Genomic DNA, 25,842 nt, shown 5'->3' on the forward strand with positions numbered 1-25,842 from the left:
AAAAAATAAAAAAAACAACATTAGAAACCAGACTTTGATCCATAGGGCCTATATTAATTTTATCAAACAATGCTAAATAAACTATATGTTATTTCTCTTTTGATAGCGTATAGGGTGGATACTTTTTTTGAAAGTCACATCAAGTACATGTAAAAAAAAAAAAAAAGAATTATTTTATAAAGTTGTTTCAACACGATGTCCACTGAAGAAGAATTTCAAGGTTTACACTTTATAAAAAGAAAGCTCTTTTTTATATTAATCATCCCCCTCAGAAAAATTAAAGGCATGTTGCAAAATGTGTACCTTGTATCTAGACGAGTTGAAGGAAGAAAGAAAGGTGACGAACGACGAGTTTGATACAGCAGGATTTCAAGAGAAGATGGGTAATGATGACGTTCAAGAAAGGAGAGAGAAATACGATTGAAGCTAATGACTTCTTTAAAGTGAACCTGGGCAAGGTCTTGTCTCACGATGCCACCAAGTTTACTTTATCTTGCAAACCACCCCGTAAAGTGAGCGATGCGATTCGCATGATTCAAGAAGTCAGCAACACGGTCTATCGTATCGTTGGCTTCTACAACACGATCCCTGACCGGGCCGGCAAGGTCTTTAAGAATGCCTATCGGCTGGCGGTGAACGAGCTGTTGTTGGGCGTGATCAATTTATGCTCGAATTTTTTAAGAAAAGAAGACCAGGCGTCCTTCATGGTCCCCACGGCCGCTGTGTGGGATGCCTGCAAGGACCTGGCCGGGTTGCCAAAGGACAACCGGGCGGCGGTCCGACAGGCTTGGGTGAGCCTGATGAGTACCTTGAGGGATGCCAAGACAGAGGTCCATGAGATTGTTCGAGGGGAAGATCGATCGGAAGGGTTTGATGATAATGAAGGCGAGGATGACGAAACCGACTTGACCGAGGAAGAATTGGAGGTGGCCAAGACGTGTGCCAAACTGGTCGACATGGCCGTCTTTGTGATGCAAAAGATCGAGCGTCGATGTCTGGCGGAAGGCGATCCGATGCCTGTGGCGTGGCTGGATGATGTCTATCGATCGGCACAGATCCTGGTGGATGAGACCGATGTCTTGGTCTCTCAAATTTATGATGAAGAGGCGGCCTACATGAAGGAACAGGTCAAGTTGTACATTGGCTATTCAAAGGATTTGGTGAACATTGCCAAGCATCAAGCAAAAGGAGAGCATGCCGATTGGTTTGTGATGTGTGAAAATAAATATGATTCCATGTAAAAATAAAAGAATAAAGTAAATTAGAATAGAAAACTGTCTTTTTTATATAGTTGGGTGAATACAAACAAGGTTTTGAAAGCATCGTTTTCCATTTGATTTTTTTTTTTTTTTTTTTTTTTTTTTTTTACTCTTCAATGATTGGAATCGTATTCCAACATGGTTTTTTTTGCTAAATTGATTATTTAAATAGTTTATAACGTTCATATTCTTTCATAAGGATGACACTTTATTGGGTACACGACATTATAAAAAGAAAACATGTCAGATTGAAGCTTATCCATACTGACAGAAAGAAAAGGGATCCAGTCTGATGACTTGCTCTAGATTCTTTTTTAGCTTTCATGTACTCTTTTAGAAAAATAATCTAAAGGACTTGATCGAGTGCGATCACAAATCCAAAAGAATAGCAAGACGATGTATGTGTGATAACAAGGCTGAAAGATTTCATTTTCCAAATCTAGAATATCCCAAGCATACATCATGCCTTTTATAAAACACCCCCTTTTTTTTATCTTCCTTCTACCTTATTCCTATTTCAGCCGATCAAGCACTGCAAGACTATGTTGAGATCGACTGGGTCTGTCTTTGATACCAAACGACACATGTCGAAAACTAAGTCTATAGTCAATAAGCTAAAAGAGCAAAGAGATCCTTTGACTATCCACACAGCAACCACTTTGAGGAAGCAGTGACAAGTCTCATCCATGGTCTTTTGGAGCATACCAAGACACCCTCCCTTTTCAAACAATCGTGAATCAAGAGAGCATGGGCGTTGTGGTCAGAAAAGTTGACTTTCAGCCCCGCTTTCTTTGTTCAACGGCCTCCATCCTTTCAGTCCAGGGAACTGAAGGAGAGGAAACAATCTGGAGTGGAGAATAATAAAGGATTAAAACTCAATGATAATCATTTTATGATGATCAAAGCAAGGGATTTATCAATAAAGTAACACAAGATGTCTTTTATAACATCAGAAAGGTCTGTTGCCCATGTTTTTTTACAGTGTCTATTGGCTGTGAACTTTTTCAAAGGATCAGAGAGACTGTAGGCTCTGAAAGGAAGCATCTGTTCAAATGATTTCAAAGAGTCCACTCGTTTGGGTCGTTGTTTATCTGTCAATAAACAGAAAGAGCAGTGAATGAGGACAAACAAGATGTATGCTTTCTACTGTTTTTCACAAAGGGGTTTTTTTATTATTTGTGCTTTTGAATATCAGAGCTTTATAAAGTTGGTTAACATAAGAATGTAAAGAAATGCTGTCGACTGAATTTACTTGTGAAGAATCTTTTTTGATGGATCAGACATGATTTTTATTGCTTGATACAATCCACAGTCGCTGACGAAAGCAACTGTTGTCTAGACTGGATGATAAGAAAATGAAATTTTACTACACTTACGATGATCTCATCCAGCATGACAGTGTTCGAAAGTCCCCTTGATCCACATGTCAGTGCATGATGATTTCCCCCCAAAAAAAGAAACGATGCCATCCATTTTTCTCGCGCTTGATGAACACGATTCGATTTGAACGGAATGGGTTGAGGAGAAGGGGAAGAAAATAGGAAAAGAATCCGTTTTCACCGAATTCCAAATTCTGATCATTTTCTATTTAAAGAAAGACACCCAGGGTTCATCATCCGAACCGTTCAGCCCTAAATCATCTTGAGCGTATGTCATGATTGCTCAGCATATCATCTAAAAAAGAATTCATGACATGCCATTGGTTAATTTACAAAAATAGAAACCTCTCCCCTCCCTCCTTTTTTTTTTCTCATACAATCGACTGTGACAAAAAGAAGTGTTTATTTTTTATTTAGAATAAAACAAGCAATGATTGATTTGTTGAGAAGCCATACTTGATTTTATCTTGTAGATCAACCAACTCATTGGCTTGGGTTTCAAACAGCATTTTCCGAATTCGCACATCGAAAATAAGAGTCATAGCGTTTTCCGTAACTATCCTAAATGATAACTCATTTTACTATGCAGCCGATATGATTTTTTTTTTTGTTTTTTTTTTTTTGGGATGGCCCATTTTTTTTTGGATGAGCATATCTCTGTTTAGATTGATTTCATGCTTTCATTTATCTTTGTTACACCTTTTGATTGGATGGGGATCAATGACAGTGAAGTTTCCAGAGAAAAAACAAAAAAGAGTAGAAGCCGGGTGTAAATTCCGATTCTTCCCTGAAATTAAAAAAGATATATAAATCAACCACCCACACGATCCATCACTCTCCTTCATCAATTCATTCACAATGATTCGTACTATCGCTCAATCCTCTCTATCCAAATCCTCACGACCTCTCGCTCGTACCCTCTTTCCTTCTCTGCCCATCCTCGCCCGCCGAACACTGACACAAAAGACCAAGTTGAACATTGACATGCCGTACGACATGTACCGTGAAGTGCTTGATTCAAAGCCGGTGCCGATGCGTGAAGAATTCGTGGCGGGCAAGATCCTGTCGACCGAAGCCCTGGAGAACATTGATTTTGGTGAAGGCAAACACCGTGTGCCGGCCAGCTTGGGTGACAAGGGGGCCTATTATACCGTCAAGTGCTTACGACTGCTTCCGGACACTTACTTTGGCAAAGACCATTATATGCGTGCAGTCATGTTGGAAACCATCGCGGCCGTGCCTGGCATGGTCGGTGCCATGCTGCGTCACATGAAATCCCTACGTCGCATGTCTGAAGACAACGGATGGATCAGCCACTTGCTCCACGAAGCAGAAAACGAACGAATGCATCTGATGACATGGATGAAGTGTCTCAAGCCGACAGTGTGGGATCGTCTGATGGTCTTGGGTGCTCAAGGCATATTTTTCAACGCCTACTTTCTGCTCTATCTCGTCTCGCCCAAGACAGCCCACAGGATGTGTGGTTATTTAGAAGAAGAGGCCGTGATTTCTTACACCCACTTTTTGAACGACATCGATCAAGGCATCATCAAGAATGGACCTGCTCCCCAGGTGGCGATTGAGTATTACAATCTGCATCCTCAGGCTACCATTCGTGATGTCGTCCTGGCTGTTCGTGCGGATGAAGCGGTTCACAGAGATGCCAATCATTATCTCTCCGATCGTATCGCGGCTCAAGATGAAAACTTACTTTCTGATTTGGATATTCCTAAAGCCTCTCATCATCCTCACCCATCGACAGCATAAACTATTTTATTTATTTCAAATCTGATTTTTAAATTATTATAATAAAAAAATACTCTTTTTACACACACACACACTTCCTCGCGTATTCACACTCTTTTTCTTTTTCTTTTTTTTTTTTTTTTTTTTCCGCAAAAAGTTTTTTTTTTTTTGTTGTTTAATTCATGGATCAAAAAGTAGTTCAATTACGTGCGTTTGATGGAGAAGTCTTATCACAGCCTGAAAGTGCAGCTTCCTTTGCTACAAAAGGATTTCTTGAAAGTTTAATAGAGATTGTGATGGCTCGACTGGATAAAGAAGATGACGGAAGTGATCAATTCAAAGAGGAATTAAGAATATTGAAAAGTGCTACAAGAGCTTTTACCATCATTCTACCCTTTTTATTCAAAACTGTGTAAGTTTTTCTCTTGTACTAAAAAAGTGGATTGTTTTTGATGCAAAGTGATAGTTGTCAGAATGAGGCGGAATCCAAGTTGTGGGAAATGACGCATTCGTTTATTCAGACGGTTCGTTACAACTTGTTGAATCATGTCAATTCAGGTGTCAAGATTCATGCTATTAAATGTTTACAAGTAATCATCTTTTTATTATCAAAGTCTTCACAGGTAAAAGAAAAAGTGAGTAGGTGGATGGTGGCTAAAGTAGGCTATAGAAGGATCTTTCACTTTATTTATTAAGATCCAATCATCGTATATTAAACAGTCAAGCACTTGAAAAAGAAGGACAAGGCATCTTGGAAACCATTCTGAACTTGTTTGATTCTGACATCGAATCTGTCCTTACAGCCTCCATCAGTTGTCTTTTGGTGACGGTCAAGAGACGACCTCAGTTCCTCAGGCCGGTCGTGGCCCGTTGGATCGGTTGGAAGAATCAAAGGACAGAGCAGGATTCACCCGTGATGATACGTAATGTGGAAAAGGCCATTCGACTTGCCTTTGTTTCCCTCATCCGGTAAGATACACATACCACCCCCCTCTCCAAGTCCCTTATCTTTCATACAGAACGGAATCACTGGCCGCTTACCGACAAGAGCTCTTGCAGGGCTTTGGTGCCGTCGGGGGTAATCCAGCCATGTTTCAGCAAAAAGAAACCAGACGTCAAAAGAGACTGGCCGTACAAGAAGAAACGGCGACTCAAAAGAAAGCGAGGTTGAGTGAGCCCTATACGCCCGTGATCCCTTCGGCTTCCTCACCTCATCTGCTTGCCAACTATGATATCACCCAAATACCTCCAGCAGCCATCGTCCATCTCTGCATGACCGTCTTACAGACCGTCCCACTCGAGGTCATGACAGAACGCGTGGCCATGGTAAGAAAGACGTGTTTTCAAAGAAAGAAAGTCCTCACCTACTGATCTCTAGCTTCCTAAAGAAGGTGTCACCCTCGCAGTGACACGGCCTGGATTCGTTCGATCGACCACACCGCCTTATCCACCACCCCCCGAACAGCCCGAGAGGATTGATCATCCGAGCATCAAACGCGAAAAGGTGAAAAGGGAAGATTTGGATTCGGATGAAGAAATGGAAGAGGCCCTGCAGCCTGTGCCAGTGACCATGCGAGAGCCGATCGTGAAGGAGGAAGAAGTGAAGCCGAAGGTGGAGGTCTTGGCCAGTGTAGAAGAACGAGCGAATCAGCTGTTCAAGGCACAACCGTACGCACTGGTCACAGCCAAGCCGACGACGATGAGCGATGAACAAAGACAGACGATGATCAAGATGACATTTGAACGCATCTTGCAATCCCAATCAGCCTTGATGGACCACCAACAAGTCAAGACATGGTCTACACTCGTAGCCAAACTGGTGACCAGAGGAATTAATTCAAATAATAATAATAAAATAATGACAGATGAAATTAAAGCGCTGTTATTAAATTTCATTGTAGAAAATCTACCTTCAAGGCATGTGTCTTTATAGAAATAGGACAACGATTGATTATTAATTTGGTTTATAAAACATAAAAAAAAAAACAGGAGTGAATTGGCTTTGGCATGGTTAAATGAAGAACATCCTGGAGAAGACTATTTTGTTTGGTTTCATCAATTGCTCGAAAAGAGTATCAACACACTGGATGCCAAGGATCGAACGCTGACGAAACTCTTGATGGACGCACCGGCCTTGGACGCTCAGTGTGTGGCACTCGTCAAGCAAAACCTAGAACATGTCCCTGAACGCTTCGTGACATGCATCTCGACCTTGCGCAGCTTGGTGACGAACAAGGTCGGCGTCCGGTACGAGGCACTACAGGTCTTGCTGGATCTCTGTGTTCATCCGTATGACAAGATGAGAAGGACAAGTATCGTGGCCGTCAAGAAGTGGAATGTGGATCAAGAGGATATTGATGCCCGAGTCGAAGCGTATTCGATCCGAGTCCTTCAGGAGCTGACCCAAGGCCAGGACTGGACAGAGAAGGAAGTCGTTTGCCATGCCGAACTCTATTTTGTCTTGTGCACAAAGAAGCCCAGTTTGTTAAAAGAGTGAGTTTATAAAAATGACATCATGGCTTAATTAACCCAATTTTCATAGATTATTTTCAGTTTACACTCAATCATCCGAAACGGTACAAGAAGCAATTCGAGCTCATAGTGTCAACATGATTAAATCGATTGGTATGAAATCATCCGATTTGATTTCACTTTTAAGAGAATGCCCTGAAGGAACAGAATCCCTTGTCATCCGCATCATTGCCATCTTGTGTGAATCCAGTAAGTGAATTAAAATAAAGGGAATTGGGATCCTGATGATCATCCTAGAACCTCCTACACGTGAAATCATGGCTACCGTCGAAAGCTTATCCAACGAGAGATCAGTGGATGTTCAAGGTTTGGAACCTATTTTAGCAGGTCACAGTTTAAATCATAAGAAACAATAAAAATAGATAGAAATGCGATGTTTTAAACAATAATCATTAAAAAAGGAAGGGAGTACAAAGAAAGAGGGACAAAGAAAAAAAAAATGAAAATGGGGATTTTTCATGTTTTTTTTTTTTTTTTTCTTTCTTCTTTTTTTTTTTTTAATATACACATTTTATTATTATGACCCGAGGCGTGAGTGAGACATAAAAGAAAATAAAGGAGGTTGTATTCATTCATATTAGATTACTCGGAAGAAATTAGTGGTCGTAGGTGATGGTGGATGTGGCAAGACGAGTTTACTCGTCGTCTATCAAAAAAAGGCTTTCCCTGCAGTACGTAAGAAGAAGGAGGAGGTTGAAGAGGTTGACTGACTGTGTATTAGAAATATGTTCCAACCGTCTTTGAGAATTATATTGCCAATGTACAGTTGGAAACAGGAAAAATGGTGGAACTGGCATTGTGGGATACAGCAGGACAAGAAGATTATGACCGTCTGAGACCTTTATCATACCCAGAAACAGATGTCATCCTCATTTGTTTTGCTATCAACCTGCGTACTTCATTTACCAATGTGCAAGACAGGGTAAGACACAGTTGGTTTCAACCGGACAAAAACACTCATTCGCTTCTAGTGGCTACCAGAAGTAACTCACTTTTGCGAAAATGTACCCAAGTTATTGGTGGGTACAAAGCTAGACTATAGACAAAACCAAGAGGAAATCAAAAGGTTAGGATCAGTAGGACAAAGGTTGATTACAGAAGAAGAGGTAAATAAAGCATGTGTATGACAAAGCACAAGAAATAGAAAAAAAAAACTTTTTTATAGGGAAGACAACTGGCAAAAGAAATTGGAGCGAGTTATTATGAATGTAGTGCTATGCAAAATATAAATGTAGATTTAGTGATAGAAGCTGCAACAAGAGCTGCTGTTGCTGGAAGCATGAAAAAGCTTCATAAACGATTCTGTAAAATCCTTTAATAAATACCTTTTCTCTGTTTCAAGGAGTAAAATAATAATGGCTGAGTTGATTATTTACAAAGAGAGAAAGAGAGGACGTTGGATCATTTTGAACTCTTCCAAAGTCAGTTCACTGAAATTTTTCATGTGGATAAAAACGCATCAGAGAATAGATGAAGCAGTGACTTCTAAAGAGGTCAATACATCATGACCAGCAGATCGTTTCAATCGTTCTCTTTTTGACTTTGCTCACCATCTTGTCCAAACCAAAGGCCTGTTCAAAGAGTGGTTATCTCTTTCTGTGGACTGGGATGACTGTGACAAAAAAAGTCACATGTTGTCCATTGGTCATGATAATGAACAAGCCCAGAGTGTAGATAAAAAAAAAATCTCTTAAAAGCTGCTTTCGAAAGTCTTGTTTTTGAATGCAAGCACATAGGATGCTCTGTTTTTGATCCTTTGCACAATTGACACTCTTCGTCTTTTACCTTGGCTGAGGTGATTCTGTGCAGATTGGATCCAGTGCGTGTTATTTCTGAATTTGTATTGAAGCTGAACAGTGTCTTTCACTGACGACAGCCCACTGTAGCTCTATGGATATCGCCAAGGGGCTCATCTGTACAACGAATGGTTCAAAATGGATGCTTGATCCATGTGGATAGTCTTGTTCATTTCAAACTTATTGGCTTCAGAGAAAGATACAGAAAAACACACTTGCCAAATTGAAATTCAATTTCAAGAGATTTTTTTTTATCTACACAAATTGACAACATGTGACTTTTTTTGTCACAGTCATCCCAGTCCACAGAAAGAGATAACCACTCTTTGAACAGGCCTTTGGTTTGGACAAGATGGTGAGCAAAGTCAAAAAGAGAACGACTGAAACGATCTGCTGGTCATGATGTATTGACCTCTTTAGAAGTCACTGCTTCATCTATTCTCTGATGCGTTTTAAACATTACACTTTTCATTTATAAAAAAAAAAAGTGAAAGACCGTCTAGGAATAAAATGAGATGATTTTCAGGAAAATTAAATGGCCGTCCTTTTCTTTTTTTTCTAAAAAGATGGTCATTGATACTTTTTGTTATGGTCCAGTAGAACAAGAAAACGCAAGGTCGCTTGACTTGTATACATCACCTAAAGCCAACGAAAACACGCCTCTTGTTATTTTTATTCATGGAGGAGCATGGAGAACAGAAGATAAAAGTGATTACAAAACTTTGGCTATGGATTGCTTATCGTTAGGCATCTCAGTCGTCTCTGTGAATTACAGGCAGGATTCATTGTATATCCTATGCATCAAACAAACTGATACGTGTGCTTAGGCTGAGTTTATTAGAAAAGGATGAAACTGTATCTAAAATTCAACACCCAAGTCATCTTCAAGACGTCCAAGAGGCCATTGAATTCCTAATCAACACACCACCTACCAACACATATGACCCCAAACAAATTTACTTGGTGGGTCATTCAGCCGGAGCCCATATCGCCATGATGCTTCTCCTTGGCTATCAAGTCCCTGTCAAGGGCGTGCTGGGTGTGTCTGGTATCTATGATATCCCTCTCTTACTCAACACGTTTCCTTCTTATCTGGACTTTATCCATCAAGCCTTTGGCGACAGTGACTATTATCAAGCCTCACCTGTAAGTCTGCAGACGAGTTCAAGCGCTAAAGTGATCATCGCCCACAGTCAGCAAGATTCCTTGATTGACAATCAACAGGCAGAAGTCATGACCCACCATTTGAAATCCTTAAATATAAATGTCTTGTTAGATATGAATCTTGAAGGTGATCATTATGAATTAATGAACTTTAAAATGTTGCAACCTTTAATTAAACAACTGCTTGAATTATAAATGACCATCATAAAATTAAATGTCCTCTGTTCACTTTTTTTTCTTTTCTTTTTTTCTTCAAAAAATAGACTGGATGGCTGTTGAAGAAGAATTTTATGTTCGATACTAGTAATTCAACATCCCTATTCATCATTACCTCTCCTACTGACATTGTTCTACACAGCTCTGGACATAAAGGAAAATATGGTCATGAGTTTTTGGAATTTGAGTTTAGATCAGATGGTCTTTGTAGATACGCAAACAACTCTAATTATAGAAAAGACAGTTTAATCAAAAAAGAAAGTAAAGTGCACATGCATTAAAGTGAATAGAAAAAAAAAGAGAAGGAGAGACTGACAGATGTATAGTGTATGTGAGTCCAGCAGTGATTGAAGAATTAAAAAGGATTATTAAAGAAAGTCAAGTGATGAAGTAAAGATAAATCACACAAGCAGTACACCCTATTAATACATTTGCAAATAGAGAAGACGATAGTCAGTGGCCAGAAAAGAATATCGTGGGTAGTCAAGAAATAGAAGTGAGACTTGGCAATGAACATATTTCCTTTGAGGTAAAATGATGATACGCGACTCCACGCTTATGAAAGCTAATCATGTCAATTAGACTGCTAAAATAACCTCGCTTGTTGAAGTCAATGATAGTAAAGATCCAGAAGGTTTACGCGCATTTTATTATCTTGTACAAGATTTAAAAGCCTTTGTGTTCTCTTTAATCTCTTTGCACTTTAAGGTAAAAAAAAAAAAAAAAAAAAAAAAAAAAAGCTCCCCCCCTCTCTTTATTATTCTCATTATTCATTATTCTATACACAATATTACATAGATTAAACCTATCAACTAAGGTTTTTGTACAAAAGAAAAATAAAATTTTATACAAAGTCTGCTGTGGTTGTTTGTAATGGATCATCATTGACTATTTCATCTTCATCTTCTTGAAGCATGTCCACTTCATCCTCATCATCAAATTCGATATCTTCAGGTTTCATCATCTCTTCCTGTCTTGATTTGTTAGCTTCTACTGCAGCCGCACCTTCAATTCCACCACCAGCTGCCGTATAACTTTTCATGGCCGATTCGTATTCTTCCATTTCCTTTTTGTAGATATCATAGTATTTCTATCAGCCCAAGAAGGATGAGCTGCAGTTTGGAATGTGACTCTTGATTTACCTGTTTTTCTTCTTTTGTGAGCGCTTTCCATTTTTGTCCCAACAAACGAGTCACTTCACCCAAGGATTCATTGGGCACTTCATCTTTAATATTGTCTCTTTCCATTCGGCAATATAAAAAGAAGACATTACCAGGTCCCTTGGGTGCATTAGGATCTCTCTTCTTTTTGGCAACGGCTGCATTGGTACTCTTTCTGCCCGGTTTCACTTCAGACTGAAAAGTGCAATAAGTATACATGTGGATAGAGATGATTATGGAGTGTATAATTACAATTATAGATTCAGAAACAGATGGTTCAGAGTCACTTTCATTGTTATAAAGTACTGTCTTTTTTAATCGTTTTGCCTGTCTTAATTCATCTATTTCTTCTAATAAAATACTATAGACACAGACGATTTAATCATTATTCCTTGTACATGTTCACTGTCTTTACACTCTTTCTATCTTCAATCGCTTAATATGATGACGAGCTTTCGTTAATTGAAGTGACATTTGATCATTTTCCTATGTTATTTTTAGTTTTGCGAGAAACACAAAGATTGAATGCGTACGTGTTCTATTTCTCTTATTCTCTTTTTATATTCTGGATACTTTTTATTATCATCTACACTTATAATTTAGTAAAGCACGTACAAATTTATAATCAGTACATTTATTATCATCCATTGTATCCCTATTGAAAGAACCAGAAGAAGAGAAAAAAAAAGAGAAACAAATTTTTATTTCATTTTATTATCCGAAGGATGAATGAGTGATAAGTCATTAATAAACATGTATCTGCTAAATGTAACATAGAGCCACCGAAACCAAACCAATTGAGTTTGATGTTGACGCATCGCTTTATGTGTTACTAAATAAGAAATCGGAGGTGATATCAAGTTCAGGTTGTTCCTATTAAAGAATAAATCCAATACACCAATATATTTGCGAACAAGTGATATACTATTTAATGTGTACAACCTGATCTTCTCATTGGATTCTATAAAATGCCTATATTGCTTTTCTTTAAGAATTGATCATCATTCATCATTTTATTTCATCTTACTTTGCCCCTAAATAGCAAGCACGATGGTTGGTGTGTCCTGAAATGCCATAGCCATCAAATGTAATAATCTATCATAACAGGTCTTGGTTATTGAGCACACCTCAGTCAGCAACACATTACCGTATCAATTTTCTCCTTGGCAACGTATTGTTTAATATAATGATGAACAACAGCTGAATCCCATGTATTTTTCATACTATCTTGCAACAGACTATAGAATCCATGTAAGCATAAAAGAGGAAGAAAAATAGGGATTCATCAATTTACGGATCATCAATCGATTTCACATTAGAAATTCCAAGCACTTGACAGCTTTTAACAAGCTCCTTTTTTCGTAAATCGCCTAATCCCTCAGCATTACCTTTATTCTGAATGTTAGTTTTTCATATACATTATATTTGTTTTATTCATTACCAGTGGATAAACACAAGACGTGAAGACGGCATTTCACAATTGACTTCAAAGTTGTAATTGTTGGACCAAAAAACATACATTCATCATCAGGATGAGCTGTCAAGATTAAAACATTATCTTGTGTTTTAAAGGCCCAGTCTTTTCTTTGAAATTGAACAAGGCTTGAATAAGCATAAAATAATAAAGTGACAATAAAGACAAGCAATAAGATAAATAGCATAAGAAAAAAAAAATTTATTGCAAAGATGCTTCATCTTGCTTTAAAAGTGTATCCATATTAGGGCTACACACAAATTTCTGTACAATGTGACCCAATTCAATCGCCTTCTTAGTTTCTTCACTTTCATGGTCAACTACCATCACATTTTCCAAGAAGCTAGAGTGCATGCCTTGTATCACATCCATCAAAATATTTCCAAATTGCATCTTTACTTTACCGCTCTTGTACACAATCAACTTGCCCACTTGTCCCTCTGGCATGTCTTTTAAATCTAAATTTGACATGGCCTCTTCCAATGTGGATTTTCTAGCGGAAGCTGGCAGTTCTTTCTTTTCTGCTTCATCTGTTTCTATCTTGATATCTGCTTCGGGCGCTTTGGGAGCTTCGAATTTGGGTACTACGGTGGGTAATTGGAAATAGAGCAACTCTTCCTCTGCAACACAGACAAGACGTTGCTTTTCGTCCAACGCAAATATATTTTGTGCTGGTGAATCGCCATCCATATACACTTTCTCTCCCGTCGTTCCCTCTTCTTCCACGTCTGATTCGCGCTCTTTTTCTTTATTTTCATCCATCACAGCATCTTCATCGCCATCTTCTGACTTTATCTTCACCTTGTCTGCCGCATCGTCTTGTTTTTTGGAACGAACTGTCATCCATGGCACCTTACCCACCTTTTGATGCAATGTGATGGGGTCCACATCTCCTTCGAATTGAGACACATGTGGAAACGTCACGGGTGTATCATGGCTAGCCGAGGTTGTAAACATCTCGACCATGTCTGTTCCTTCACTGTCTGCTTCGGCACGATTGCCCACATCACCGCCAAACGAAGCATATCCTCCTCCTCCATAACCAGGTCGACTGCTCCCGCTACGTGACACGGCAGAGGGACCCAGTGAAAAGATGCCTGACGCCGTAGCTTCTTCAATGATCAAGCCTCGTCCACGGCCACGTCCACGACCCCGTCCACGACCCATTCCTCTCATTCCTCCTCCTCCTCCTCTTCCTCCTTCTCTTGATTTTGAATTGAGTGCATCGTCAATAGCAGAAGAAGAACTAATAAACAAGGTTAGGTTATGCTCAACAATTATCTTTTTTTTTTTTTCATACACTTCTTTCTTGTTTCTCTTAAGCGGTACAGTAGGTTTAAATTTCATCTAAAAAAAGAGAGAGGAGGTGAGCTTGATTTCATGATAATAAGATCTCTCTATACCCTGACAGAACCTCCTCTTGATTTCTGTTGTCCTTCATTCACACTTTGTAAACGTCCTGAACTCACTGATTCAGGTCTTATGGTGCCAATCGTGCTTGATTTGGGCGTTGCACTGCCTTCTGCTGCTGGTTCACTTTCTCCCGCTGGTCTGGCGACTGATGGACTACCTCCTGCTCTGGCTCCTCGCTTCACAGGTGCAAATCGTCTTGTTTGTTTCTTTACCCCCGGTGTCAAATTTTCTGCTGAATCAGACATGCTTTTTTTAGAAAAAAAAAAAAAGGGAATGCTTTTCTTGATACAGTAAAAGAGAAAAAAATTCAAATTTTACAGTCACAGCAGTCCATCATGCACAAAGTATGGATGTTACACGAACCTATCGACAGAAAACTATTTTTTTTTTTATTCAACACTCTATTCTTTCCTTTACTCTTTTCCTTCAACTCAAAGTATGTACTAAAGTTGTGAGTAGGCTCAATAAGGCGAAAAATAAAATATGAGCATTTATAACAAGCAAAGGGTTTATTGCTCAGTATACGAAGGATTAGAATAAAGACTATTCATCCACCTTTTGCTTTTCATATTTTAGAATAGATCATGACCCTCACCCTTCTGCTTCTTTTTCGAGTATTTTTTTTAAATGTTCAATTGAATTTCCTTTTAAACTATTTATATCATCTTTTTATAACAAAAAATTACGATCGTTCACTCTGAAAAAGAAAGAGCAAGGCTAGATACATTTAAACAGAAAGTTTTAAAACAAACCTCATTTAGTCACATGATATTCAATGTATCTATCGCTTTCACTCGAGACAGATCAGAAAAAGAGACTTAAAACCTTTTTGGGGTCAAAGACAAAGGGTGATGAGATAATGGGTCAGGTGTAAAATAAGCTCGTTGGAGGAAGGAGAGGGGAACCAGTCAAAGAGTCTTTTTCTCAAAATGAGCTAGTAGTGTAGTCGGATCTTTCGTGTAAATTAGACAGGTTCCTCATAGCACTGCATCTAATTGGTATAAAAAAGGTTTCAAAAGTGTATCTTTCGATGAAGGCGAAATCTGGTAGTGGTAGATCAGTCGGTTCGCTATTTTGAACGACATACATAAGGAATAGCTGGCAAGTCTTGTTGGTAAGAAGCCTGGGATAGCTTTGGACGAAATGATAAATAGGCTAGCTAGTCGGTTTGAGGATCTAAAAATATTGAAAGCTTCCCTATACGAGTATATGATTCAAAAATGGAGCATCAATCTTAAAAAGGCCCATGTTCATTCTATTGAAAGAAACAGTCGCAAAAGACTGAGGAGAGATACCAACAGATCAGAAAATAAAAGAGACTGATATGGACTAGGAGAGTAATTGTGTGTTTATAGATGAAGCAGCTTTTCAAATTAACATGAAGCGCTCTGTGGTATGATCAAAAAAGGGGACACGAACGGTTGTTGAAACATCAAAAACGAAGGCCAAAGTGACGTTTATCTCTAGCATTATATCCCCTTATGTGTCGTTGATGTGAAAATAAAGACCCCAAAAGTCGCATCAAGCTCAGAAAAGCGAAAAGTAACAAAAGTTACTTCAGCAGTACAGAAGATCAAAGGTGGCACTGTTACTGGTTATTATTTCAACTTTGTTGAATGATAATGGACGTTATGGATAGGCATGAAGAGTTCAAAAAGCACAATATTGTAATGGATAGTGCACCTATTCATAACCACTTGGATATAAGAAATGTAGTGAAAGACGTGGATATGACGGTATTTGTCTTCTAGCTTATTCTCCCAAATTAATTCCAATTGAACAGCTTTGGTTCATCTCGAAAAGTAAACTGAAGAGAGAAACCCATTTGGAGGAAGAAACTTTGATTTCTCGAATCCAAGGTATTCGTAATAGTGTACTCATAAGCAATTTAAAAGGTTTTTATAGGTACTCTGTATCAAGATTTGTTGATTGTTTAAACCGTAAATCTCTTTAATAAAAAATTCATTCTGGGGTATTTGGTACCGTAGGATTTTGCTTCATTTTTCGATCTGTGTATGACTTTTTAATGCACATTAAATCTTTGGTTTCTATGTCCACTCTCTCTGCGTTTATATTGAACCTCTGGTTTTCGTATCCATCTCTAAGTCTATAATTCTATTGTATTTGTTTTAACCATTTTCATTTAAAGCAATCAATAAGATAACTATAAACAGGGAACAAGCTGTATGTATGCTTTAGTGTGTAGCTTATAACGACAAAAATGCCGATAAATACATGCAAATTATTGATGAACTAGAACATTTGAATATCTGTTACGAAGATCCCATGAAGCCAATCCTAAAAGATTAAATGCCGCTGCTACCGCGAGACAATTAAGTATCCATATTGGAGCAGCCAATAGATGGGTCAAATGTCATTATAAAAATCCTGAAAGTACTTTCGAGAAGAAAAAGTCAGGTCGTTATCGTATTCTTGGGAAAGAACATAAATTTGTTTTAAATTATATTAAGTGTGTGTACCAAAGCAGCAGCCAAAAGTAAGGAAGTTCCAGGACGACAAAAAGAGAAAAAGCCTTGAAAAAGTTTCTAGAAAAGAAAGTCCAAAAGGCACAACTGCCTGCCATTATTTAAGATTTTTTTTTTAAAAAAAAAAAAGGCTCTATCAGAACAAGCTGGTCGATAGTTTTTTTTAATAAACTTTTACGGTTTATATCTCTCAATACATATTATTATTATTATTATTGTTATTCAGCAGACTGTAAAGTTATCTGACATTCTAATGCCCTGTGTAAATACCCAATCAAATGGCATTAAGACCACCGTCATGTTATCTAAAGCTTCTTTGTGTCATGTATTGCCCCTTTGAGGCTCTAGTCATCTATTGATAGCTGCTTTCATCATCCCTTGCTGTTATTATCCAAACCTTTTGCATGAATCTCTTTTTTGATTAGACCAACCATGTCATTCCACTGAGAACAGATGCTTGGCTTTATTCCAGTTATTAGGATACCGCTTTATCTCTTCTGTCCAACAGAAAGAGGCAACATGTATCTCTAGTTTCTCTCGATATTTCTTTTTGTAGATATATATATATATATATATATAAACTCAAGTGCTTTCGCAAATGATCGACAGAATCAAAACATGTGAAAGCAAACAAAGCGCATCAGACTACAGTTGAGATCTTGACAAATCTCATCTTGACAATGTAAGGCTTACTCTTTACCTCAACCTAGCATCCATGGGTTCATTCAGACCATCTGATTTAGAGCCCATTTCAATAAGCAGTTCTATCACCAGAATCATTGATGAAAGCAAAAAGTGACATCCAAAGATCTTGTAACAGAAACAGTCAGAAAGTCTGCTGGGTTTCAAAGCAAAGCTCAAGAGCTTAAAAAGACATGTGGTATCATGAATTCATAAGATAGGATCTATGAAACGTCAAGTCAAAATAAACTCGAGTATACCACCAAGCTTTGCATCGTCAGCTTATGGACTAATGTATCGATACATATTTCGAAAGAAGAGCCTACAAAAGTAATCTTTGTTTATTATAGTACTCACGCTTTATGATGCATGTCGTAGGGTACATTAATAAAGTCGTAGTTATGAATGGTCTAAAAAAAGACATATAATCTATGAGGATGATTATTTTCAAATAACAATTACTATCCCTGCATAGTACATAATAATCATGAAAGAGAACGATAATGTTAGGATACCATTCCTAATAGCTCTCTCATGCTTCGAATTACTTTAAACATGATTTACACTCAAACAACCAAATCAGAATAATGAATGCTTTATAAAGACTCCCCCCTCTTCTCTTACTTAGTTCATAACAAAATCTATTCCTTTAACTCAATACAAGTTACTTTAATATATCTTTTGGTGTAATAACACATAACTAAAGAAATGGATATAAACAGTTCACTTGCATAACCAGAAGCAGACCTTGACACCAAAGTTTATTTATCCTAGACCTATAGTCATAGCTCATTAAAACATATTGAAAAGGGAGGCAACTGAATCTTTATAAAGAAAAAGGATATAAATACTAGATACAGTCATATTAAATAAAGAATCTATTTTATCATTCTCATCGAATTTTACATTTTTATTTTCTTTGTTTTCGTTTGGGTTAGGTCGTTCTTTTTTTATTAAACTGTATTAAGAAAACCTGAAGTTTTGCACTTCCCATTCGAGACCTTTGCAGAAAACATTCCTATGCATCCTCTTTTTAGGTTTATATTTTCAAAAAACCAAAAAGATTTGGAATCATAAGTGTCTGTCTACATGCATAGATTGCAACCGTTCAAATTCTCTTACCTCAACACATCTAAAAGAAGCAATCTTTTTCCCTCAATCAACTCATTATCAATCAAGAGTCTATTTTACATACAAACATGCGCTTATCTCTCATCTTCTTTGGTTTATCATCTGTCTTTGCGATCGTGTCTTCAGTTCCTCTTGGCTCTATTGGATTAGAAAAAAGACAGATTGGTGGTACTGATATTGCTGCTGCTGCTGCTCCTGCTGTTGCTACTGCTGCTGTTGGAGATATTACTTCTTCTTCTCCTGTTGCTGCTATTTTTGGAGATATTGTTTCTTCTTATTCTTCTGCTGTTGCTGGTACTGGTGCTGCTGCTGCTGCTGCTCCTGCTGCTCCTGCTGCTGCTGTTTAACGTTAAGACATTATTTTCTAACATTCACTCTTTTTGGCAATATTTTTACTCTTCTTCCAAGGTTCATTAATGTCCTTGGCATGCTAATAGAAAAAAATACAAGTTAATAAAACAAAGCCCATCATGAAGTTTTCTTTTATATATAGCACAGACCTATTTTGTTCTTTTTTTTTTTTTTTCTTTTCTTGAATTATATTGTCCATAAAAAGGGATAGAATACTCTTTATGAATGACTTGTAGGATACTTTTCTTTCATTTTGTGCAAAAGGGAAGATTATAGAAAAGTAATATAAAAAAAAGTATTTTGGGTTATTCACTCATGAGCAACATGATAAAAGGTTTTGGATACAGACTACTAATTCAGATTGTGTGATGAATGATGATAAACATTTGTATGACAACGACAATTTGAGCTACCTTATGCGTTTGGTCATCTTTGGATGTACTGTCCTTTGCTTTTGCTGATAGAAAGTCAAGATTAAATGGATTTATAAAATGTCGTACTCATTGATTTAGAAATATATCTATGAATGATGATATACGTAATTTGTCTAGAAGCTCAAGCTTATATGAAATACATATTTCATTTAGCCTATGTTGATACTTCATGTATAGAGCAAATTAATAATAATAAGAAAAGAATACAAAGATAGAAAGACCATCTATGACTTAAAAGGGTAAAAATTATATACCTTTTGTCAAAGTCCATAAACAGAAAGAAAATGTTACTTGGCTATAAGGACTAAAAAAGATGAGGAGTGTAGTATAAAGAAGAAAGAATTGAAACTCTTCATAACCATATCCTTGTAATAAACAATTGACGGTCTTCCTTTCTTTTTTGCATCTCAAGTGGAATAATAATACTTGATACCGACAAAAGATGAATGCTTTATGTTGATTTAGAGCATGAACATTCATCATATTGATGACTCAAAGAGGCAGCAAAAAGATTGTATTCTTAATAAAGAAGCACCTTAAAAGGGCAAGTGTTAATCAAAGGCTGTCATTCACTGGCAATTAGGATACAAAAGACTCCAATATGCTTTCTTTCTCAGTAGCTCTGACTTGATAATTTTCAATAATAATAAAAAAAAAAGAGTGTCAGTTCTAGCACAGTCATAAAGTAGCAATCAAACAATCTACAATCCAAAATTTCTATTTCGAATTAGTTGAGCCGAAAATACGAAATCAAAACCAAAAATATATTAGCAGCGGATTTCATTGGTGAGGGTTTGCAGATCTGATCAAGTATCTTAGGCTCTAGTAATTTTGGCAAATAGGCAGCACCGACTATATGTAGACTTTAGAGAAAAAAAAGAGGAAGTTTATGTTGCAAGTTTGATCAAAGAGGTTACCCTACACACATACAAATCGCAAATTAAGCATGTTTTAAAGACTGTCGACGTTTTCTTCTTGTTCAAGGTAAGGTTATTTCAATACTTTCTTGGTCCACAAAACTCATTCTCCTCCAATTTGAAAGAATCACATGGCAAAGTTGGTGGAAGATATGAAAGTAAGAGCTTCACTGCCAAAACTGATATATATATATATATATCACAAGATCTAGAGTACTTCATGAGTCAGCTCCTTGCGAAACCCCTCGAGTCATATTTTCGCCAAAGCCAAATAAAAGAAAAGTTAAAAAACGATCCCGTTGACTGATATGCTTGTGATAACAGATTATTGTAAATTATGAATTGACCTAATGCGCTTAATTACATGCTAACACATCGAATTTCATCTTTTTTCAATATTATACTGTTTGTTCATCATAAACAAATACACATGCAGGATTTTCACTTTAAGTTTGCATGTCAGGTTTTCTTTTGTCTCTTTATTGTCATCTAAAACCAACAAACTTGAAATTACCAAGAAAAGCCATCCAAATGGACCAGGCACGCACTTTGATCCATTCATTGCACAGATAAGCCTTGATGATATCAATGGAGCTACAGTGAACAATTGTCAACGAAAGACACTGTTCAGCTTCAACACTGATTCACAAATTGTAGACGCAAATAATAATAGCCAGAAAGCCTTCGCCAGCAACCCTACAAAACATGCTCTCAGGAATGCACCGTACAGGTTTCATAAGAAATTATCCACAGAACACTCTCAGTATTTTCATTTACATTTTACTGAACACTCATACCTAAACAGGTCGCTCGATCTGCCGTTACGTTTTCATGTTTTGCATGCTGGGAGTATTTTAAAAAAGTTGAACAACTCAAACAGCCTGTTTTTGAAATGTATTGCAAGTTAACCCACTCAAATTTTGTAAATAATAATTTATCAACATTAGCATAATGGTCATATTCGAGGAGGAGAAAGAAACTGTACCTGACGGTGTATAGCGACCAGTGATGAAGGCATTATAAAGTAAAGAACATGTCAATGCCAGCAGCAATATCGGCGTACAAGAGTAAGAGTCAGACGTCAATGACGAAAGCTGTGGAAAGTTGTCTATCCATTCAAGCCAAGCGTCATGCTGATATAGTTATCAGAGTGAACCATTCGATAAAGCGCAAGTCATTTCTGACAAAAACAAAGGTGAATGGAGATCTAGCCTACACATCAAATGAAAATATAAAAAGGCACATACAGCTAAAAGAAAAAGGAAAGCCCGAAAAGAATGGATCTGAAAGCACTGCGAGGAGATGATCTTATTGAGTTATCCTGTTACCGTGCAACAACCTGTTTCAAGTCAAAAGATTTGTAAACATCCATCTTGAGCAGTCTTTATAAACAAATTCTTGGGTTTGTATTACTTTTAGTGAGATTAACAGCAATTAAATAAAGCCCCTCACTTCCCAATGGAGGAGAACCATTTTAATATGCCACAAGCAAACGGAAAATCTTTTCTGTGGTGCAATTCTGGATGGTGCCTACCAACCTTTGCTCGCTAATTGTGTTGAGATAGACAGCAGATATTCTTCTCTGGGTGTTCATCTTGAGTATTCCACTGGTGATGCAAGCCAAAGCCCTCCACCGTTACTTGGGATACAATATGAAAACCTCAGGATTGACAACTTGGACGAGAAGCTGCCTAAGGGAAATACATACACCCAATGCTTTAGTGGCATCCAATTTAAGGACTGACAGCAGATTCATTAGTCCCAGCGCTGGCTTCTGCACCAAAAAAGTTAGAGCTTCAAACGACTATTTTATTTGTATTTCTACCAGGTCCAAAGACAAATCAAACTCGATTGTCGCAGAGAATCTTGTACAAACCAAGGCCTTCTCTGCCACCTAAAACAAGTAAATTTTTTTTTTTTCAAAAAGAGCACTTGTGTTCCAAATCGGTTTTATTCTGCGCACACTAATCACGTCGGCTCATGACCTTGCACAATATCCATACTTGCCGATGCAGACACGCATCCTATTCTAGAATCTTTTAGCTTGATGTTATGGTGGACCACAACGAACAACGTTGAAAGAATATGGGTATGGTGGTATTGATAAAAAAAAAACCCCGCCAAACTAAAAATAACAACAGTAGTAAAGGCAGCAAATGGAGTTGTGGGTCAATGTGGGACAGCGAAATGGAAATTAAGATCGTAGGCAATACAAATCTCGATCTATATTTGGGAATTATAGCCGAGGGAGTTACCACCCATGGTATTGCTGCTGAAGCCGACCTCATTGTCGAAAAGATTTTGAAAAGATTCGATTTCTTTATCGAATAGAATCTTTATTGTAAATACATCACCATTTCCTATCTTATTGAATACATCATATGTAGTGATACCTCCAAGCATTTCTTTTTTTTTTTTTTTTTTTTTTCCTTTTACAACTTGCACTCCTATCTTGTAACAATACAAAATGCAACATGATTATTTCATTTAAAGGTACATCATTACATGTATATCTATTAATTTTGACGGTTATTACATGTCTTTTACACAATTTCATTTAATGGAGACACCACATTTTTCTTTATCACATAATAAGCACCCGTATTATTTGTTTAAACTGTCGATTGTTATCAAACTGCTGATAACTGTCAAGGTTAGATTAGGCACACACACACAAGACCTTTTAGGAAAAATTTGTTGATAAGGAGATTAGCTTCAATTTATGAAACATATAGAGCAGAACAGGACGTCTCCTGCTTGGTCTAGTAGATATTAAAAGACCCCAAAAAGAAAAACGATCTTCAAATTGCTAAAAACCATAGAGTTCCAAATGTTCATGGTATAAACAAGCAAGTAGTATAGTAGCAGCATCAGATTACTATTCAGTATCGCTCTTAAAGTCCAATGCATTTTTTTTTGAGAGAAAGAAGTGAACGTTTAAAGTAATAGCGAGGATTCAAGTCGCAATTTAAACTACACTCTACCACAAATTGGAAACGACCCAACTGCCATTCGAGTCGTACCAAACTTCGATTTGGAGAGAAGCCTTTGAGCATGCTCGGGTTCTCATCACTGGAGTATTATCCCAGTTTAGTCAATAAGTACACAGTCTTTCTTAAAGGCAATGTCTATCGCTTTCCATTTGCTAATCATTTCAAAGCAAAGATGGTAATTTATCACTTAAATTAAGAGTTTAAGTTCATTAATAAAAGTAAAATAATAATCATTTATATAAAATGAGTGTATCTAAGTGGAAGAGCATGTATTATGAAAAATGCCATGTTGGTTCTTGTGAGTGGTTTTTGGAAATAGTTTTCGTATTAGAACATCCATATTATAGTTCTTTATCCTATTTGTTAATAATAAATTAAAAAGCCCTTTATTTGACCATGTGTATTAAAACGCTATTATATGTTTGACGGTCAGTCATCATTCGAACAAGTGCAATAGAATATTAAATATCTAGCCTTCATGCAGAACTTTCCGGATTACTTATCATCTGAGCTTGCAATTCGACAAATATATCTCATTCTGCTATATTGAATAAAACAATTCGTCTTTTTTTTTATTATTATTATTATCCTTCTTGAATAAGAAAAAGAGAGTGTTTAATCCAACCAGAAAAATCATCAAAAAGAAATTATTTCATTAGCTTTGGCTATCCATCAGACATTGTTTCACCTTTTTAAAATCATTTTCGCAAAAGGATGCTTTCAGTTTCCTTTAATCCTCTTTTAACCGGGTTTAGGATGATGGAGGCAAATAAACACTCTGGTAGCCTTTTATACTCGCAACTTTTTTTTTAACTCATGGTTATAGGAGCATTGTCCTTGACTAGAGTACATCTTTGCATAGCATATTGAATGACAAGTTAGTCATAAAAGTTTTTTTGTAGCAAAAATGTATAATAAGCTTCTTGTTTTTCAGCAGGAGGGAATAAAAAATTGCCAAGTCAAAAAGAGCAAAAGTTTGTTAAAGAGCAGTGGAAAAAAAAAAAATAAGTCATGAATTGTACATGGTAGAGACAAACAAAAGAAGAATACTGATTGATAGGTTTGAAGGCACTCTATGACTGTGCTACCTTCATCAATAGTGAATGACGTTATACCACTGGAAAATGCAATTCAAGGTTGCCATCAAGTGACGAAAATAAAAACATAAGGTAACTCATTAATGAATCAAACAGTGGAGAGCGCTTGCATCTTTTGAACAATAAGAAATTCAATGGAATTCCACAGAGTGAGATTAGAAATTGTTAGATTCAGGTGCAATGGTTGTTTGAAAGGAGTCTTGATTCATGTAACCACAAGATCATTACATAAATATGAAATAAATTTGCAACATCAGTACATTTAGAACAGGAATAAATAAAAAAGAAGAAGAAGAAAAGAAGAAGAAAAGAAAAAGAGATAATACAGAAAAGCTCTTTGAGTATCCAATATTCCCACGACATGGATGAAATACTCGAATTTAATAAAGAAAATAAAGGCGTTTAAGGCATCTCTCTTATCATTGGCGAACTAAAAGATTTTCACAAGTACAACGAAAAATGTTTGTGTGGAGATAGTCTCGAAGGTGTAGTTGTCTTTACGATGAGCAGGATGGGTATTTCAAGTGCTTCTTATACTCATCACATGGGCTGTTAAGCCAACAAGAAGATCGGTGGGTCCTGGTGGCCTACTATATATACGACGCACATGAAAGAATTAGGTTTTTGAAGTTGCGTGTTATTTACCAATTCGTTGCGTTAATTAATGTAATGAATCGTTCTCCAAATATGGTAAGCATTGAAAAGCGGAAAAAAGGGGGACCGCAAATTTTTTCTTTAACCCTCAAAATATCTTTTCTTTGTACCTTATTGAACTGTTCTGTTCAATTAAGGTCTAACGATACCCTGTGCCTATTCAAGACTGTATAAACAAAGATATTTTTTTTTAAAAAGAAAAAGGAGGGGTTTTTTCTGATGCGCAAAAATCAAATATTTTTACACACGCACTAAATGATGATTACACAAATTTAAAGGAGAGGACAAGAGATATTCTTGCTATAAATACGCCCCTACATCTTTCTTCTCTTTTTGGCGTTCTACAGAGAATAGAACAAATTGAATGAGAAAAGCCAAAAGATGAAAAAAAAAATACATTTCATCTAAATGAATACATAACCCCTCTCCTCTTCTCCTCAGAGTCAGCACAATCTTCAAGATTTCAACAAAGCACACACACAAAAGTACTGAGAATCAGTAAGCATCCAAGTGACCCTTTGAGTGTCAAAGCAGCATGTGTTTTTTTTTGACGCATTTTGTGAAATGTGTGTTCGTACGATGTAAACAAACACAGACGGAATTGTTTTATCTATTATTTTCGCTTACATTAAAGTAAACAAAATAATTTCAAAAGAGAGAGGGATTAAAGGAGAGTTTGATAACCTCCTTAATACTCACATGAAACCGGTTTATAAATATAAAATCTCTTCTCTCATTTATACGCATATAAAAGTGCTGCGAAAAAAGTAAATGTAAATCTTTCTTTCTTTTTTTATATAGTATTGATAGTAATGACCTTTGAATACATTCACTACATAAAATGTATTCAAAGGTATACTTTTGAATAGGAATTTACAAAGTAAATAACAATATTGACTTTTATTTTTATAAAAAAGAAAAAAAAAAAAAAAAAAAAAAAGAAAAAAAATACTCTTATC

The 25,842-nt window shown here is 36.8% G+C and overlaps 8 protein-coding genes across 8 annotated transcripts; 6 read left to right on the plus strand and 2 right to left on the minus strand.

Annotated features, from left to right (window-relative positions):
- Positions 1-295: 295 nt before the first annotated feature.
- RO3G_15541 (uncharacterized protein) lies at positions 296-1,337 on the plus strand (the record flags this gene model as incomplete). The annotated part of the gene is made up of 3 exons (XM_067670125.1): positions 296-383; positions 445-1,237; positions 1,292-1,337. 3 exons carry the CDS (start codon positions 296-298, stop codon positions 1,335-1,337), a joined length of 927 nt encoding a protein of 308 aa, XP_067526226.1.
- A 2,285-nt stretch (positions 1,338-3,622) lies between these two features.
- On the plus strand, positions 3,623-4,405 carry RO3G_15542 (uncharacterized protein; the record flags this gene model as incomplete). The annotated part of the gene is made up of 1 exon (XM_067670126.1): positions 3,623-4,405. The coding sequence occupies one exon, from the start codon at positions 3,623-3,625 to the stop codon at positions 4,403-4,405; it is 783 nt and encodes a 260-aa protein (XP_067526227.1).
- A 525-nt stretch (positions 4,406-4,930) lies between these two features.
- On the plus strand, positions 4,931-7,272 carry RO3G_15543 (uncharacterized protein; the record flags this gene model as incomplete). Its single annotated transcript, XM_067670127.1, has 7 exons — positions 4,931-4,974; positions 5,105-5,353; positions 5,404-5,710; positions 5,763-6,281; positions 6,456-6,877; positions 6,927-7,105; positions 7,154-7,272. The coding sequence occupies 7 exons, from the start codon at positions 4,931-4,933 to the stop codon at positions 7,270-7,272; spliced, it is 1,839 nt and encodes a 612-aa protein (XP_067526228.1).
- Positions 7,273-7,697: 425 nt separating this feature from the next.
- Positions 7,698-8,234, plus strand: RO3G_15544 (uncharacterized protein; the record flags this gene model as incomplete). The annotated part of the gene is made up of 3 exons (XM_067670128.1): positions 7,698-7,838; positions 7,888-8,022; positions 8,082-8,234. 3 exons carry the CDS (start codon positions 7,698-7,700, stop codon positions 8,232-8,234), a joined length of 429 nt encoding a protein of 142 aa, XP_067526229.1.
- A 1,044-nt stretch (positions 8,235-9,278) lies between these two features.
- On the plus strand, positions 9,279-10,071 carry RO3G_15545 (uncharacterized protein; the record flags this gene model as incomplete). The annotated part of the gene is made up of 2 exons (XM_067670129.1): positions 9,279-9,340; positions 9,540-10,071. 2 exons carry the CDS (start codon positions 9,279-9,281, stop codon positions 10,069-10,071), a joined length of 594 nt encoding a protein of 197 aa, XP_067526230.1.
- Positions 10,072-10,936: 865 nt separating this feature from the next.
- On the minus strand, positions 10,937-11,726 carry RO3G_15546 (uncharacterized protein; the record flags this gene model as incomplete). Its single annotated transcript, XM_067670130.1, has 4 exons — positions 10,937-11,182; positions 11,235-11,447; positions 11,505-11,538; positions 11,668-11,726. The coding sequence occupies 4 exons, from the start codon at positions 11,724-11,726 to the stop codon at positions 10,937-10,939; spliced, it is 552 nt and encodes a 183-aa protein (XP_067526231.1).
- Positions 11,727-12,927: 1,201 nt separating this feature from the next.
- RO3G_15547 (uncharacterized protein) lies at positions 12,928-14,384 on the minus strand (the record flags this gene model as incomplete). Its single annotated transcript, XM_067670131.1, has 3 exons — positions 12,928-13,972; positions 14,130-14,161; positions 14,352-14,384. 3 exons carry the CDS (start codon positions 14,382-14,384, stop codon positions 12,928-12,930), a joined length of 1,110 nt encoding a protein of 369 aa, XP_067526232.1.
- Positions 14,385-18,505: 4,121 nt separating this feature from the next.
- RO3G_15548 (uncharacterized protein) lies at positions 18,506-18,784 on the plus strand (the record flags this gene model as incomplete). Its single annotated transcript, XM_067670132.1, has 1 exon — positions 18,506-18,784. The coding sequence occupies one exon, from the start codon at positions 18,506-18,508 to the stop codon at positions 18,782-18,784; it is 279 nt and encodes a 92-aa protein (XP_067526233.1).
- Between the last annotated feature and the right edge of the window lie 7,058 nt (positions 18,785-25,842).

Source organism: Rhizopus delemar, genomic scaffold (genome assembly GCF_000149305.1).
Source record: "Rhizopus delemar RA 99-880 supercont3.16 genomic scaffold, whole genome shotgun sequence".
NCBI lineage: Eukaryota > Fungi > Mucoromycota > Mucoromycetes > Mucorales > Rhizopodaceae > Rhizopus > Rhizopus delemar.